A 16,496-nucleotide genomic window follows, 5' to 3' on the forward strand; every position below is an offset into this window, starting at 1 on the left:
CCTGTGTTTCTATCCGCAGTGCATCTCCTGCTGTCAGCTGCTGATAGTGCTGCACAGTGTGTTCCTGTGCCACCGGTTTTGAATACTAGAGGGCACCAATGGACTTGGTTTTAACAAATGACAAGAGACCACAGAGCCTCGCCATCCATCATGAGCCATTTATCAATATCAGTTTTAAATCTCCATTTTAACAAGTCATTTAGTCTATTATTGAGTCCTAAAATCATAATTTTCTCAAAATAAGTGAAAAAATCTGTCACGGGGTGAGATAATTTCACTTGTTTCCAATACAAATCAACTTGTTTCAAGACTTTTGTAGAATCAAGTGTCATTTTCTTGATAGCAGTGCAGTGATCTGCCTTATTCTGACTGGTTTCAACATACTGACACTCATTTCTAGAAATGAGTGTCAGTATCTTGAAGTTATCTCACTACACTGGCAGAATTTTTCTCTTGTTTTAAAGGAATTGTTCACCCAAAAATGAAAATTCTGTCATCATCTACTCACCCTCATGCCAAATGAAACACAGGTGAAGTTTGTCCATATAACACACAGGGAGGTTGCCAGCACAACTTGGTAGCAGCCTTCTCCAAAACAACTGAAGTCAATGGGGACCGGTTCTTTAGAGTTCCAAAACAAAAACAGCCAAACAATCACACTGTGAATAGAAAGACCTACACACCATTATTTGTTGCAAATCAATCAGCTGTAGTTAAGATTTGCACTAAATTATGGTGTAAATATACTGCAGGTCTTTTTGGAACTCTGAAGAACTGGTCCCCACTGACTTCAGTTGTTTTGGAGAAGGCTGCTATGGAGTTGTGCTGGCAGCCTCCCTGTGTGTTATATGGACAAACTTCACCTGTGTTTCAACTGGCATGAGGGTGAGTAGATGATGACAGAATTTTCATTTTTGGGTGAACTATTCCTTTAAGAAAAATAAGATTTGAAGGCTGAATCTGGGACTGTATGACTTGTTAAGATGGGTATTTGTTTTTGCAGTGAATAACATAATTGATAAGATTTGGTTTGTTTCTAGCAAAGCTTCCTCTCTGACAGGTTTTGACCCTCCCAGCACCAGATCCATAAAGCAGTCTCACTGGAATGGCATGATCAGTGTCCCGAGGGATTTTAACAACCTTTACTCTGATTTATTTTCTTTTATCTCTCTGGTTTGGATGTATTTAACACCAGTCCGCTGCTTGTTAACTTAATCCCTTTCTCTCCCTATAACTTTGTGGGATTGTTTTTGTTTTAATTGCATTTATGTTTCTTTCTTTACTGGCACGCTGACCTTGCTGACTGCACTGAAGACGCGTTTTACTGTGCTGAAGTGAAAATGAAATTGCTTCGACAAAGTAGCTTGCATCAGGTTGACTGCCATGTCATCAGATTTATGTTAAAGGTCCCATATGGTGTAAAACAGGATTCCCCTTGCCTCTGTGATTATAAAGGAGTTGGATGGTCTATCTAAACATGGTGAAAGTATCAAAACGCACGGTCGCCAACTAAATCCACACAATCCATATTAGAAAAGCGAGCCTCTAAACGAGCCGTTTGGACTTCAGTAACTTTGTGGCGTCACAAAGGTTCGCTCATTATCATTTTTGTAAGAAATAATAGACTAACAAAGTGTTTTTTTCAAAGCGGTTGAGCGGTTGTCATTGTTTATTACCGGAGAGTTTTCCCTACCTGTAGCCGCCGGGCCGCGGCGTCTCACGTTTCACTCTTGAAACGGTTAGCCAATCGGAACAGAGGGGTCGTTAATATTAATGAGCCTTAAAGACACGGCGACAGAAACAGTCTGTTCTTGGTAAGGCTCAGAGAGATGCTGGAAAATGAACGTGTCAAAATGGATTGAGAGTGTTTTTGGTAGATGACACCACACACACAGCTTTGAATGGACCTCAAGACACAAAATAAAACACTGGAAAGTGGAGAATATGGGACCTTCAAAATATCAGAGTTGGAAGCACTGCTCAGCACTAGCAGGACCGGCTTCACTCTGACGCTACTCACATCAAACCCAATATATTTAATGGGAATTGTAACTGAAAAGCATTCATTCATTTAAACGTTGATTTCAGTCACTGATCAAAAGTATAATTAGGCCTATTTGATGGTCGGGTTAATGTGTTTAATTTATTGAATAATAACTTGTAAATTAAATTAGATCCGTTGTAGTGGGCTAGCTGTGATTCATTATAACCGTACAGTTTACGGTGTCTGTGGTTGACTCCAGGTAATTAAGTCCCTGGGGGGTTTTGATGTTGCTGTCCTCAGTTAGCGCCGCTGTCTGTACCTCAAACAACTTCCGCCCACAGAAGAATAGATAATTTCCCCCTCATTTCCGATACACTTAGCCTACACAGTAAACAAAGCAGATGAGTTGAGGTCCCTCATCAACTGAAGTATTTCCACTGCCAAAGCCCTAATATGACTGTGTTTGCGCTCACGTCATTAGAGCGAGGCAGAGGTGGGCCTTATTATTTTTAATAATCTCCTATTTTTGCTGCTTCTTAACCCCAGGAGATCTGTAGTCTGCACTTCCCCTCTCTGATCCTCCATCCTGACTTCCTCCACGCTGCCCCCTTCTCTCCTCCGTCTTTGGGTTTAATGATGCTCTGTCATACGCACACACACACACACACACACGCACGTCGCATGACGCTTTTGCTGCTAATAGTCCCAAAGTTAAAGGTGCAGTAGACACACACGCAAACACACACTGCTGAGGTTCGACTGTATTTAACATCAACATTTTAGTGAGCGGATGCCGTTGTGTAATGACTTGTCTCACACGCCGGGCTGAAAAGCTTTATTTAATAGCGTAGCTGTGATCTTATCATGTATTGGTTTTCATCTCTCTGCAAAGTGGCTGTTATAATGGATCTGTGGACAGTTGTTCGGCCAGTGTTCAGGTAACATAAATACAGGCTAATATGTCATAATAATTGTGCCTTTTTATATGTAGCACTGTGGCCATGCATAAGACCATAGGGAGAACGGAGGTTTAATTATGTGTGTGCATGTGTGCATGTGTGTGTGTGTGTGTGTGTGTGTGTATAACAGGGGTGAAAATAGTAGCTACCGTTCCTGTCAGTACTGTTACTTACCTGAAATTGTGCTTTAGAAGTAAAATTACTAGTGTAAAAATCTACTTAAATAAAAGTAAGATGTAGTCTACAAGCTAATCTAAAGTGTACTGAGAGTAAAAGTTACTGAGTTACAAGAGAGTTCACTATATTGCACACATTGTTACACACTATTGTAAAAATAAGTTAATGTCAGTATTTGATCTGTGATTAAAAAAAAAACTACAACATTAAAAAAGCCCATCCCCATTATTCAATAATGTTAATACATTGACATTTCTTTTATTACTAGCTATAACTAGCAAGGCTAGCAAACTAGCTAGACAACAAACTAACACAACCCAATAACACAGCTGGATGGATGTTAACTAAGCTACGACATGGATAAATTTGTGTATTTCTAATTTCAGACTTAAGAGTTTCCGATGCAATCTTTATGAAGAAACCGTACTTAAAAGTTGAATTAGTTAATTCTCAAAAATGTACAAGTACACAAAAAACCTAAGAGTGTCTAATACTTTTCAGCCCACATCAGCTAATGATAACTACAATTCCACACAGTCCATTGAAAATAGTTAAGTGGAAACACTATTACGGCACTTACAACTCAATCGGTTGCCAGTGATACTCTTCCTTGCCAATCTTCCTATAGCCGCATCTTAACTGCCAAGCTGTATGCACTTTCTCTGCCAAATGTTTGTATGTCACTTCAAACTGCCTTCAGCCCGTTTACCAGCAGATGCAATAGATGCTTAAACTAGCCTGTATAGAATTCCCCCATCCAAAAGATAAGGGAATGAAAGAGTATTTTATATGCTGTCATGTCAGGCGGCAGGCTTTTATGGCTCAATATCGCTGTTTTCTGGGGTTGGGAGGGAGGGGTTTCTGCTATCTCATCCTTGCTGAATTACCTGAATTGTACAAGAATCTGGCATGCTTCCAGGAGACAAACCGGCTATTGTAGACTGGGTGTAATGCTGAGTGGATTATGTCTAATCTGTATTCTCTACTCTAGTCTGACCAAACCTTAATCTCCTGCCCCACAGAAGGCTTCTATCAGGTCTCAGCGTAAGCCGGTGGTGACAGTTCCTCCAGTGATTGGCTCGGCGTCATATTGAAAATGCACACAGGTGGACTCCAGCATGCACAGGACCTTTACGTCACTGAAAGTCTCACACACACACACACACACACACACACACACATACAAGTAGTAAAGATCTACAAGAATCACGCATGAAAAGGAAGGTTAAAATACTATCACTTTACCCCTGAAATGTCCTTAATTTTGCCATCGCATAAACATTAATTATCCCTTAAAAATAACATAGCTTTAAAAAAGTAAGTTTAGTATCATGGGTTTATAAAGGATTTACTCATGAGTTGATTCACAGACACACTAGTGATTAAGGGATTTTTCATGCCTTTTGTGCATGGTTTACAGGGTTATTAAGTGGAAATTAATGGAAAAGTTCCTGGCTCCCTGAATTTTTCATGATGATGTCAAGATTAAGGGGGTGTTTAAAGAGGTTTCGATGGGATTAATAACTCCCTTAATACATTTTAGGGGGATTTTTGCACGAATTAAGGGGTGAATGCATGTAAAGTAATGAAAATGTAAGGTTGTTTTAAGGGATTAGTGCTTCGTAGAGCTATGCATGCAGATATTTAACGCAGTAAAGCAAACAGTTAAAGCGTATGTGTTTATTCCCCAAATTATACTTAATTTGAAAGCCACGGAAGCAGGCGCAATGCAGAAAAGAATCGATGGGTGAGTAATTGAGTGGTGGTAGGCAGCATGTGCTAAGGTGGAGAGTGTAGCTAATTGAATAAACCACTTTATCCGATGCTGCCCTTCCCTTGGCCTGGCTGAGTGAAGGTTAAAGAAATGGAGAGAGAGCATTCAGGCCCGTATCACCTCCCAGGGACCACCAGCAACACTGGATTTAATTTCCCGGGTAGTGAAATAAAGTGACACCCGAACCCCCCACCCTCCACCCTCCACCCTCAAGTTCATGCATCTGAGGTGAATTCTAATGCTTGGTTGTAGGTTTGGGCGGATGGGGAAGTCTGCAGGTGGAGGTGGGTGTAACAGAACGTTTGGAGAGTGCATGAGAAACACCATGTTGGAGGAGTGACGGCGAAATAAGATTGCAATTTATCTCTGTGTAACTTGCCCTCTACAGTATTATCACCTCTTTTTTTGTAGTAGGCTATACTTTGAACAACACCATATGGAAATGAGGCTTTTTCTTTGTTCTGTCAAGAAGGAAAAGGTCAAGAAACTCGTAACACTCCATGACATGTCTCTGTTGACGCAGATCGGAGTTTTAGTTGTACAAACATTTACTGAAGGCAGAGCTACTCTAGAGGCAGAAATAATCTCATTGGTTGAGTTAAACCGTAGTGGGCGGAGCCAAAGAACCACAGTTTTTCCAGCTAAGTAACATTAGACTGAAGACCGGTGTAAAAGGAAAGGGATAAGAGAGAACTCAGCCTAACTGTTATGTGATGAAGCAGCATTCTTGCTTGTAAGTGAAAAAATGAAATGTAGCCGTTAAGTTATCAGCTAGTTAGCCTAGCTGACCTTCCAAGTTCAAACTAGCCAAACTAGCCGATAGCTATGTAAGGAAGTTAGCTAGCCTGCTGACCCTCCAAGATAATGAATGCCACGGTCATGAATTTCAAGTCACTAATAGCTGAGAAAATTCATTGTTTTATACACGAAACACAATAGCTTCTGTTTCCAAACAATGCAATCAGTCCTGTTCAAATTCTTATAGAAATTAAAGGATCCTTCACAAAACGCTATATATCCATTTTGGGGAAAAAAAAAAAATATGATGATGATTATGGATTTAAATTACCTACAATCCTTTAAAAAGCAGCATTATTTGTTCTGATGTTGTGCTATCAATCATTTGAAAGAGTAGGTGCATTTTTTTTTTCAAATCGCACATTTCTCTTTGGAAAGAACCTCTAACTTTACCTTTAACTTTATGCTTAACTGCCCTTAAACTAAGTCTAAAGTTGACAAGTCCGAGTGTTTTTTTGTTTTTTTTGCAACATTTATTTACATCACATACCAGCAGAATACAATATTACTCTTCACAGAAGACCAATCAAAAAACTGTCATGAAAATTCATTGTGTGATCCATCTCTGTCCAAAATTGTCAACTTTTTTATTCAAGATGAACATTCCAGAGCCGTAAAATAATGCTCTGGAATAAGTCACTCTACAATATAATAATAGGTTACTCTACAATATAATAAGTCACTCTACAATATAATAAGTCATTTTGCAATATCCTTTTTAATAAGTCTCTTGGTTTGGTCTCTTGGCTTTTGGCTCTGCTTCGGACCATACAATCCCTTTGTGTGGCATCGTCTAGTATCCCTTACAGCACATTCATTAAATATAAAGATAATACTGGACATATCGAAAAAACAATCCAATGCAAGCATGAATAAAGAAAGAAACTTCATGAAAACACTAAATAGGCACTGCCCAATAAATCATTTAGAGAGAAATATGAGCCAGCAAATTTCACAAAATACCCATCTGGACACTGAAATAAGATCCGTAGGTCAGATTGTTTTTTTAATTCCATTGGTGCAATTTATAAAATACAGTCGGTTTGGTCTACAGCATTGGCTACATGCGTTACTAGTTATGATTTGGGCATATGTTGAACTTTCTGAAGTAGAAAGAAGAAATGTATATACTTATACTTCAAGGGAAATATCTGTGGTGCCACCTGGAAGCAGCTATGAGAATTTATTTGTGCTCATAGCTTGTTCTTATACAGCATCTATCACTAACAGGTCGGCTACGCAATACTCATTTAATAATTCACTGTGCTGGGTGTTTATCTCTAAGAGGGCCCAAGGTCTCATTTACAAAGGAATAAATACATTTGGCATATTTGCAATTTGTTTTATTAATATTTCCACTGAGTCACTCTTCGCTACTAAATCAATTTAATCTTAGCATTAAGAACGAAGATAAATAAGCAATAACGCAAATAGACTTTGCGAAACCATTTCGGCGTCATTTATGCTCCCTGCACTGAAATGTTTATTAATACTGTATGGCAGTGGAAAATATACTGAATGTGAAATACCACTGAAGATACTGCGCTGCAAGAGAGCTAATATAAACTTCAGATTTAATACTTTGCCTGAATGAAAGTGCCCTCTACATCCTGACAGTGTGATGAAACTCAATTAAAAATAAAAGAAAGGGAAAGAAAAACACTTACTGGAAGCAACAACAACAACAACAACAACAACAACAATGAATAACAGGTGCTGTATGAAACCATAAATCAAAAAAAAAAAAAAAAAAAAAAAAATCTCCAATAATAAAAGCTTGAAGGTATTCTTTTCTACAGCGGCTTCTACCGGCGCTGCCCTTTTCCAGCGCATAATAACCAGAAAATAACGTCAAAGCGGGTTCTTCACAAAACGCTCCACTTCACAAAAAGCAAAGAAACGGAGAGATGTCTTTGTTGCGGGCTTGACGGTCCTTCTCTCCGGTAACAAGAGCAACAAATGATTCAGAAAGCCCGGTATATACAGTATGTTCTCCCAGTTACTCATTCTCCAGTCATTCTCAGTTTTTTTTTTACGGGTGTGATATAGATCGGATTAACGGTTTCTCACTCCGCCGAGAGGTTACGGGCCGAGTGTGACGCTCTCATATCTGCTCTCACGTCACATCATTGATTGGAAGCCTTGGCGAACCTACACCGGGAAAAAACACAGGGGCAGGATTTGCGTTCAGTCGTCAAAATAATTAAACCGGGTTGCTGTTTTTATTTGAATTTCTCCAGAATGTGTGTATGTGCGCTGCCCAGCCATGTTTGGAGCGGTTTATTCGAACTCTTGGAGCGTTTACTTCTTTAGTTCAGTTTGTTTTTGCCCGGTGAGAATGATGCCATTTGAACTCGGGCGGCACCGAAATGGCGCCGAGTCGCCTCTGTCCTCTTCCAAGTGAACTGCAGAGCGGTTTGTTAGGAGCGAGAACGTATATGTGAACCAACTAGAGGAAACGACTCCAAAACACAAGGGTTTATGGGTAGAAGGAGATGGACGTTGACATCTAATAGCCAGCAGTTCCTCATGCTTGGAAAGCCTATAGCAGAACAAAGTGAAGCGAGGGCAAACTGCAGTCTGGACTCATGTTCAGCTGTTTCTTCATGTTTTCTTAACTGGTTTGAACAGCAGAGAAGGGAAATTACAGCAAAGAGCGCAGACAAGTTCCATCAAGTTCAGCTAAAGTTACGGGGACTGGGATTTGATTTGACTCCGCCCCCCGCTGCCAAAATCTCTAACCTGGCAAGATGTCAGGTGACCAAAACTCTCTCCAATAAACAAGCGACTTCTGAGTCCATGTGACTTTTGTTTACAAGCCCTGATTCTGTTCTAATTAGGCAGCGTGAACCTAAATGAACCGAATAGAAAAACGTAACAAAAGTCAGCTTTTCCTCTACGGTTCGGACAAAAGAAAGCCAACTGGTCTACGTCAGGGGCAGGACCGTCATGGGGCCCAGCGCAGGCAGCAGGAGGGCCAGGAGGAAGAGGGGCGACCGGTTCAGCCGCTGGCTCGGCGGCGCCGCCGAGGGGACGGGACGCTTCCTCTTGGGCCCGTTGCAGAGCGGGGTGTTGCAGCAGGTGATGCACACCGAGTTGAGCCGCCCCGTGCAGAACTGCTGGTAGCCAGAGGAGGCGATGAGGCAAGCCCCCGAGGAGGCGCAGGACTTGCGGTAGTGTATTCCTGCGGAGAAACAGACAGACAGAGGTGGGACCAGACCGGAGCAGGATCCAGAGTCTTATGCTGTCACTGCAAAAACTGACAAATGTGTTCAGTTATTTTATCCAGACTTATCAAGCTTATTTTAGGATTTTTTTTGTGTGAAATCATCTTGCTGCACTGACAGATAATTTTACCAGTTTCAACAAATTTGACTTTTTTTCAGGAGAATGTTGAATTAGCCTACTTAACTTTCTTTACTTTTACTTGGTAAAAGTGAAATTGTCTTGGAGAAAGTTTCTTGTTTCCAGATGTTCTTCATTGTTTTATGTATGTGATTTCTTGACAGAAGTCATATTGACATGTCTCAAGTGAAATTTATTGAAACCAGCAAGATTATCTGCGTAGTGAGATAATTTGACCAAAAATATCAAGAAATAAGCTTGATAGGTTAAGTTAAAATCACTTCACAACTTTACATTTTTTGCAGATCGGAGGGATTTTTTTCCTGAATTTTAAAGAGAGTAGGGTTTGCCAATATGATGAGGTTTGTTCGATTATATAATTATTGTGGAATTGCTCAATACTGCACTGCCTGACTATGGGGAGCCCTTAAACTGAATTGATTCTAATGCATCTGTATCTCATTAGGATCATTAGGAGAGAAAGAACTAGGGACTCATTTATCCTACACTGTAATTACATTGCTTAATTTGTACATGAAATGATGTAGCATCCTATATCTTATACATTTTGCAACCCTGCATCTTTTTATTGCACTATATAGAGCTATCGACTCCCTGTCTGGTCTTATCAAGTTTGTTCATGTTATTGTGAATTGTATACCTGTATAAGAACCTCATATTTTGCAATGTTGCATCTTTTTACTGCTCTGTAGGGCTGCTGACTCCCCGTCTGGTCTCATCAGCTGAGGTTTGCCGGTGCGCTATATGTTAGTGTGATTTGTTATGTAATCTTATGCACTTTTGATGTTACAGTAGGTGTTTTATCATTTACCTGGTGTTTTTATTGTATTATTTATCATGGGTTTTTTTGTGTATTTTTGTTGTAAAACCCTGTCTGCAAATGAAATCTCCCTTACAGGACAATTAAAAAGTTTTGGATTGAGCAGATCAATCAGTCAATCAATTCAGCTAAATTCAATTCAATCTCTGCCTGCAGTTATCGGGGGAACGTCTCTTATTGATGTAAGAGAAGACGATGTGTGTACAACTGAACATTTTCTCCATGATATCCGTTGTGTCCTTGGTGTACAGGAGCACACATGGCTACACACACAAAGCATCAGTATTCAGACCGTCCGGTACTTCTGTGCCTGGCGTAGCAAAGCAGTAAATCAATGTCTCCACTGTTGCTGTGCAGGTGGGGGTTCGGCGTCTTGCTCAAGGACACTTCGACAGGACACAAAGCCGCTTGGCGTGTACATGTGCTGCGCGGAATGAACCCGCGACCTTCCAATTACACGACAGTTTATCTATCCACGAGGCCACCTGCTGCCCACCGACCTTCGCAAAAACACATACTGTGTAGCGTAGTCACCTTGGCAAAGCGCAATCCTTGACCACAAAGCCGTTTTCCTCCCTTCGGCGCCGAGGTAAATGCTCCTTGAATGTAGCGTTTTTATTTTCCGTACGCCTACACACGAACCGGCTCTAAAGCTGTGTCAGTGGAAAGCGGAGGGAAGCCGCACGTCTCTCCCGTCTTGATGAATGAGCAGAAGCGGCGCGGCGAGATAAAGCGCTGCCGGGGCTCTGGAAGGACACGACGACGACGGCGTAAGACAGAGACGACTTTGTTCTGATTCATGCTCATATACTGTATGTTCATTATCAAAAAATATATATATATATGCATCGCAAGGCCTTACATTTGCTTGTGTCAAGGGAGAGGAAAACTGAAATATAGGTTTCTCCCAGTTTGATGCTCCGTCTTCAAGTGTAATTCCTGTAATACTCGTTCTTCGCAGTTGAGCAAAGCCGCAAAATAACAGATAACAATGTCTATTACAGCGAAATCACAGCGGATCATTTTGACCTATTCAGCCCGTACTGCTAGGTCAGCCTGCGCTGCTAGAAATATTAGGATTTGGGAGGAGAAGTGGATGGTGAAACACATTCTTTTGGGTCTGCCACCTGGTCCTTTGACACAAACAGTCTGTGGACTCTCTTTCATGTTCTCTGCAGCGATAGTGCCACTATTGAAGAGTCGGGCTGTTGTTGTGATTGAAGCATCATTTTCTGTCTGATTTTTGGTCTTTTCATTGTCGAGAGAGAAAATGTCAACAGGTGCGAACACTGCAGCTCATTCGATTTGTCGCTTATGTAGACTGCGTGGGCAGGACTTGAACAAGAAGAAGTGGCACTTTCACGACGTGTAAAAAGGTATTTTTAAAAGTATTACAGACGACCTGCTCGGCTTTCAAAACGAGGCCAAGCCGGCATGTGCATGTGTTGCATGTGTTGCACCGGTCCTGACGGGTTGGGAAGACTTGATGACATCAATCCAGGAGGCTGCCATCTTTATACATCTGTGGCCTCAATTATAAATCTTCACTGACTCTATCCTGGATTCCATCATATGATCATTTCAAAGAATATGACAAAAAAAAAAAAGCTGTACCCCAGGCAATGCTAGAAATTCGTTTTTGTGTTTCATATGTTACAGAAAAGCAAGTTAAAGTAATAATCTGCAACATTTTCATGTAAATAAATTGACATTTTGCCACTCTTTATCGCTGATTAATATAACACAATAGTGATTCAATCTATACCCAATTCATGAAAGCCACCTACAGAAACTCAAACTTCATCAACAGAAAATCCAAGCTCCGCCCACACTGTTTGATTGACAGGTGATCTGTGGGAAGTGCAGTGCAGAAACACCACGGCAACGAGCGCTTAGCAACAAAGATGTCGCAAAAACAAGGAACTCAAGGATTACCACTTTCATGTATTCTGGTGAATTTGGCATCAAGTTCAATTTGGTTGTGCGTACAAAAATTGTGGGTAAGGAACTTTTAAGATGAATGAAACCAGTTCATGTATTCTTTAAAATAGTGCATTGACGTATTGTATTGAGTGTATTGATTATCAATTGTAATGTGCAGTATGTATTATCCTTTGCCTTCCATTGTGCCTGCATACCATCCTTCAGACTCTTGAGTAGAAAACGACGACTGAACCGAGGAAACAGGGTGTTGCTGATTATGTGTGTGCTGCACATGCTTGCTGGTGCGGGAGCTGTGCATCGATGTGGTAAAACAGCGGTTCTCAATGTGGGGTCCGGGGACCACCAGGGGGTCCTTGCAGGGGTCTCCAGAAAATTGATGAATTGTTAAACTTCACCATTATTTAATTTACAAGAAGTTAACACAATTAAAGAATGTCGAAGAATGATTTTTTTGATCATAGTTTCTCTGTTATCTCTCTACCTACAATACAGATAGTCATGGAATTCTGGACAAAATCAAATCTAACAGTAAAAATATTCTCAGATTTGGGTCCGAGAGACAAAATCTCATCAAATGGGGGTCCGTGGCTCTAATGTGGACTAAATTAGGGGTCCTTGATATGAAAACGGTTGAGAATCACTGTGGTGAAACAGGGCAGGAGAGATCCACGCCGCAGCGAAGCCGCCTCCGCCCTTACCATCGGGTTTGACCAGCACCTCCTTCTGGCACATGTCCTGAACGTTGACGGTGCAGTTGACGATGTACTCCGGCGTGGAGCAGTCGTTGTGCTTCACCTCCTCGCACTGGTAGCACTGGATCTGAAGGGCATCTCCTGCAAAACACAGTCACATACATTACTGGCTTTATGGACAATTAAGGATGATTCATACTGCAGACTGGGAGACACGATTCTTGTTTTCCTATGGAGTTCTCTAGATAGATAGATAGATAGATAGATAGATAGATAGATAGACAAAACATCTATCAAGCAATTAATCAATCAATCAATCCATCACATGATATGAGAAAAGCATTTGGTTTAAAGCTACGTGTATTTTTGCTGTTTGTGAAATACGTGAAACAGTCTCACTAAATTTCATTTCAAACTCTGAAACGCATTACGTTTCTCCACCATGACGGGATTATGCGACAATAGCATGAATTTAGCTAACGGTTACGTTTAGCGAGTAAAACAGCTTTGGTTGAGGTTGGGAGGATTAAGGTTTTTCGTCACGGTTAAATGAGGAAAGATTTCGCTGAAAATGAAAACTTGCACCCGCAGTAGAAAATGTGTTCGCCTCAGTTGGCCACACCCTCACTTTCCACTGCGCTATTTCAATGTCAAACTGCTGCCTGTTTCTAGTCGTGTTTCTAGAATTTCACAAAAGTCCATGAGTCACTCTGACAGTTTTTCATGTTTTTTCTAGAACAAAGCAACCGAGGCTTTTTCAGCTTTAGCGTTTTTTCGAGAGAGCCTTTAATGGCCCCAAAACATCTTCAAGACCACTGTTCCAGAAAAGTATAACGTAGCACAGTGTCATCTTCTCTATCTTCTAAACAATATGTGGCGTGACATTACGCCCGCTGCAGAAGGTCAGTGCTGAGGCTGCCGTACAGCCTGCGATGACGCTACCTGCTTCACAAGCACATTGGCTAATCAAGCGGCCCATCGCCCGAGTCTAATCTTTGATGTTTTCCGCCTCGCTTTCAGTTGCCTGCGCTGGTTCTCTCATTAGTGTCAACAGGGGGGTTACAGATTCACATGCTGAGGTGAGACTAAAAAAGCCGTAAAAAAACCAGGAAAAACACATGAGCAAAGCACTGACTTGTAGATTCCCATTCAACCCACTGATTTTTTGATTGCTGGTGAAACAAAGTGTGTATTTTTGTTTGCCTACGATGTCGACATTTATATCTTTGGCTGTCTTCACCATCAATAGACAGTAAAATGGTAACTTTATAATACCAACAAGCATGAAGAGAGACTTGGTGCATCCCGGATGATGCCCCATGTGTATTCATGTCCTTTGGGGTAGTAAAACTGTAAACAGCGCTGTAATGCACAGCGCCTCGCCCAGCTTTGGAAAATCTCCTCTGATGCTGTTAAATCTCTCCGGATGATCATTTCTTTTTCCCCAAAAGCTAATCAAGAGCCTGAGCGCTCCAGTAGAGAGAGCAATGCATCTTCAAAAAATTCAGCTGTCAGATCTAAAATGGATAAATTATCAAAGTTGAGTCAATATTAAAGCTATCGGTGTTGTTGAAAATAAGTGACATCTCGCCGGTATTCAAAATGACAATGTTAAAACAGACCGGCAGAGTTTTCATTGAATGGAAATCAGGTGAGCTAAAGGCTTGGCTTTGTGAATAATATCCTTACTGTGCGTTGTTGACATGAGAATTGATTTCAATGGACACTCACTGCATTGAAGGAAAGTATAAGTAAGCATATAGCTTGATGCAGAGTAACCATATTGCCTCTCTGAATGGTGAGCAGTGTTTTTTTCCACAGAGAAGTGAAAAGTAGAATACAATAATCCATACAACCTTGGTTCACAAATCTGTTTTTGTTGCTAATTATATGAGTCAGTATTGATTGACACATTAGATTGCTTTAACTGCTGTGCCTGCCGGGTTCAATTAGTATTTCTCATAGACATCATCATCATCCCCAGCATCACACAGACACAGTTAAACCACAAACTCCACAAGTCCCACAAACATCTCCTGCCTTTTCTTCCCTAAATATTCCACACAAGCCATCCGTTCCCAGTGACGGATATTACTGGTGTAATTATTGAAATGGCACCAATCATTAATCTCAACTTCGATAGCCCCATCAAACACAGGCTCAACTGATAAAGGTCCAAAACAACATCACAACCCAAGCCTAATTACTTTAAACCCAGCAAATGCGTGAAACCCCCATCCATCAACTGAATGGCGTCTTGTGGAAAAGAAAGAAAGAAAAAAGCTCTTTCTTATTTTTTGGGAGTATTTGTCATACTGAAAAGCATCACCTAGTGCTTGGGGATAGGTTATCAGTTTTAGGAAATCATTCAAAATCTATTTGTTTGTCCCACAACAGTGGGTAACAAAAAAATCATAGAAAACAAATTACTTTCTGCATCCAAGGGACATTGCAATTGCAAAAACCAACATCTTCTACTCTCAATCCCACTGTAATCCCATAGCACCCATATAAAATTCCAAACATATATAATATCTTTGTAAAAAGAGAAACAGATAAGAATACCAGTGCAGAAAGCACTGCATTAGTCTGATCCTTACATGGATATCAATGTAAAGAAACCTTCTATATGTATAACCATTAGGCATCCTATTAAAAAGAGGGGGAAGAGCAAAATGGTACAAGGCAGCAGCATCTTCACCTTCTACTTGAATACTGTGGTTTACTGGCAATAAAAGCCCTTTCTCGAAGTAAATACACCCACCGAGAGAAATGGACAGCTGTTGGACAATTGACGGACACCGCTGTCAGGATTTAACACTTTAAAGCTTTTTACTGACATAGTCTGCGTCTTGCACGGAATGCCCAAATAGCGCAGAGGAATCCTTCAGCGCACCTCTCCGCGCCAAACCGCCGTCAGAGCGCAAAACCTAAATCCTCCAGCTGACCACTGAGGCTATTTTCCGATTTTTCTTTCCCAAAAGTATGTGAGGTAATCCAAAAACATATGAGAAGGGTCAAGATTTGAAAGATTTAGCAAACTGCAAGACGCAGAAAACAGATATGGTCATATGTAAGGCAATAGAGTCTGACATGTAGATTTCGAAATAATAAGTAAATATATTTAGGAGCAATAAGATGCGTTTATATCTCTGTACCATATATGCAAATACATGCATGTGGCACAAATGCAAGTGGATTTTTTTGTAATATTGACATGCATTCCCTATATTGCGCGTAAATGTGGATACAAAGATACAAGATTTTTTTTATATATGCGGTTTAAAGGTTTGTCAGTAACATATATGATGTTAAAATGTATGCAAATATGCCTACAGTTTGTGTTGTATACGGGCTTGGGAAGATGCGCTCCAACCTGTGCCATCATTCTAGTGGAAACGACGGGGTTGCGGTCTCTCCAAGTTGAACCTACCTGCGTCGAGAAGGACTCCAAATAAAGTCGCAAAAACGAGAAGACGCATTCTCTCCCAGATGAGGCTCGGAGGGGAACCATCAGACCCGATGAACTTGTTCAGAGGCAGCTAAACCACCGCGGAGGAGGAGGGTGAGGAAACCCGGACACAGATCCGCTCATTCTCCGGCTGGGTGAGGTGAGGTGAAGGCAAAAAGCTCCGCAAAACTGAGAGTCTCGTCCTCCGCGCAACTGGAGACAAACCCGGAGCGCAGAAATCATAAAGCGCACCACGTGATGAAATCTCGCAGTTGGGATTTCATACATCAGTCACTAGTTTGTCTTCTTGCCCTGACGAAAGAAACCACTGTAATACTCCAATAATATTCTTATGTGGGCTGGCAGTGCGTCTCAATAGTGAGTTTATAGAGAAATTATCGTGCGTTTTTGTATTTTCTATCTCCTATGGTATCACTATAGTAATCCTATAGTGACTTAAAGTGCGTCTGTGGTTCTCAATAGTGAGTTCATAGTTACCTCACCTCCTTATCACCGTTTTATCACTTAATC

General features: G+C 41.0%; 1 protein-coding gene across 1 annotated transcript; it reads right to left on the reverse strand.

Moving 5' to 3' along the window:
- Positions 1 to 1,457: 1,457 nt before the first annotated feature.
- On the reverse strand, positions 1,458 to 16,079 carry LOC139930503 (ly6/PLAUR domain-containing protein 1-like). Its single transcript, XM_078291193.1, has 4 exons — positions 15,948 to 16,079; positions 12,521 to 12,655; positions 8,649 to 8,876; positions 1,458 to 1,810 (listed from the first exon to the last, which is right to left on the reverse strand). The coding sequence occupies exons 1-4, from the start codon at positions 15,994 to 15,996 to the stop codon at positions 1,740 to 1,742; spliced, it is 483 nt and encodes a 160-aa protein (XP_078147319.1). The 5' UTR covers positions 15,997 to 16,079; the 3' UTR covers positions 1,458 to 1,739.
- Between the last annotated feature and the right edge of the window lie 417 nt (positions 16,080 to 16,496).

The sequence above is a fragment of the Centroberyx gerrardi genome, chromosome 21, assembly GCF_048128805.1.
Source record: "Centroberyx gerrardi isolate f3 chromosome 21, fCenGer3.hap1.cur.20231027, whole genome shotgun sequence".
Taxonomy (NCBI): domain Eukaryota; kingdom Metazoa; phylum Chordata; class Actinopteri; order Beryciformes; family Berycidae; genus Centroberyx; species Centroberyx gerrardi.

What these genes read in the sequence shown, in the direction of transcription:
- LOC139930503 (XM_078291193.1), bottom strand. Translation starts at nt 15,996, where the DNA reads ATGCGTCTTCTCGTTTTTGCGACTTTATTTGGAGTCCTTCTCGACGCA. An exon ending in TGGAGTCCTTCTCGACGCAG is followed by an intron (nt 12,656 to 15,947) that starts GTAGGTTCAACT and finishes TGTGTTTTGCAG; the next exon opens with GAGATGCCCTTCAGATCCAG. An exon ending in GGTGCTGGTCAAACCCGATG is followed by an intron (nt 8,877 to 12,520) that starts GTAAGGGCGGAG and finishes GTTTCTCCGCAG; the next exon opens with GAATACACTACCGCAAGTCC.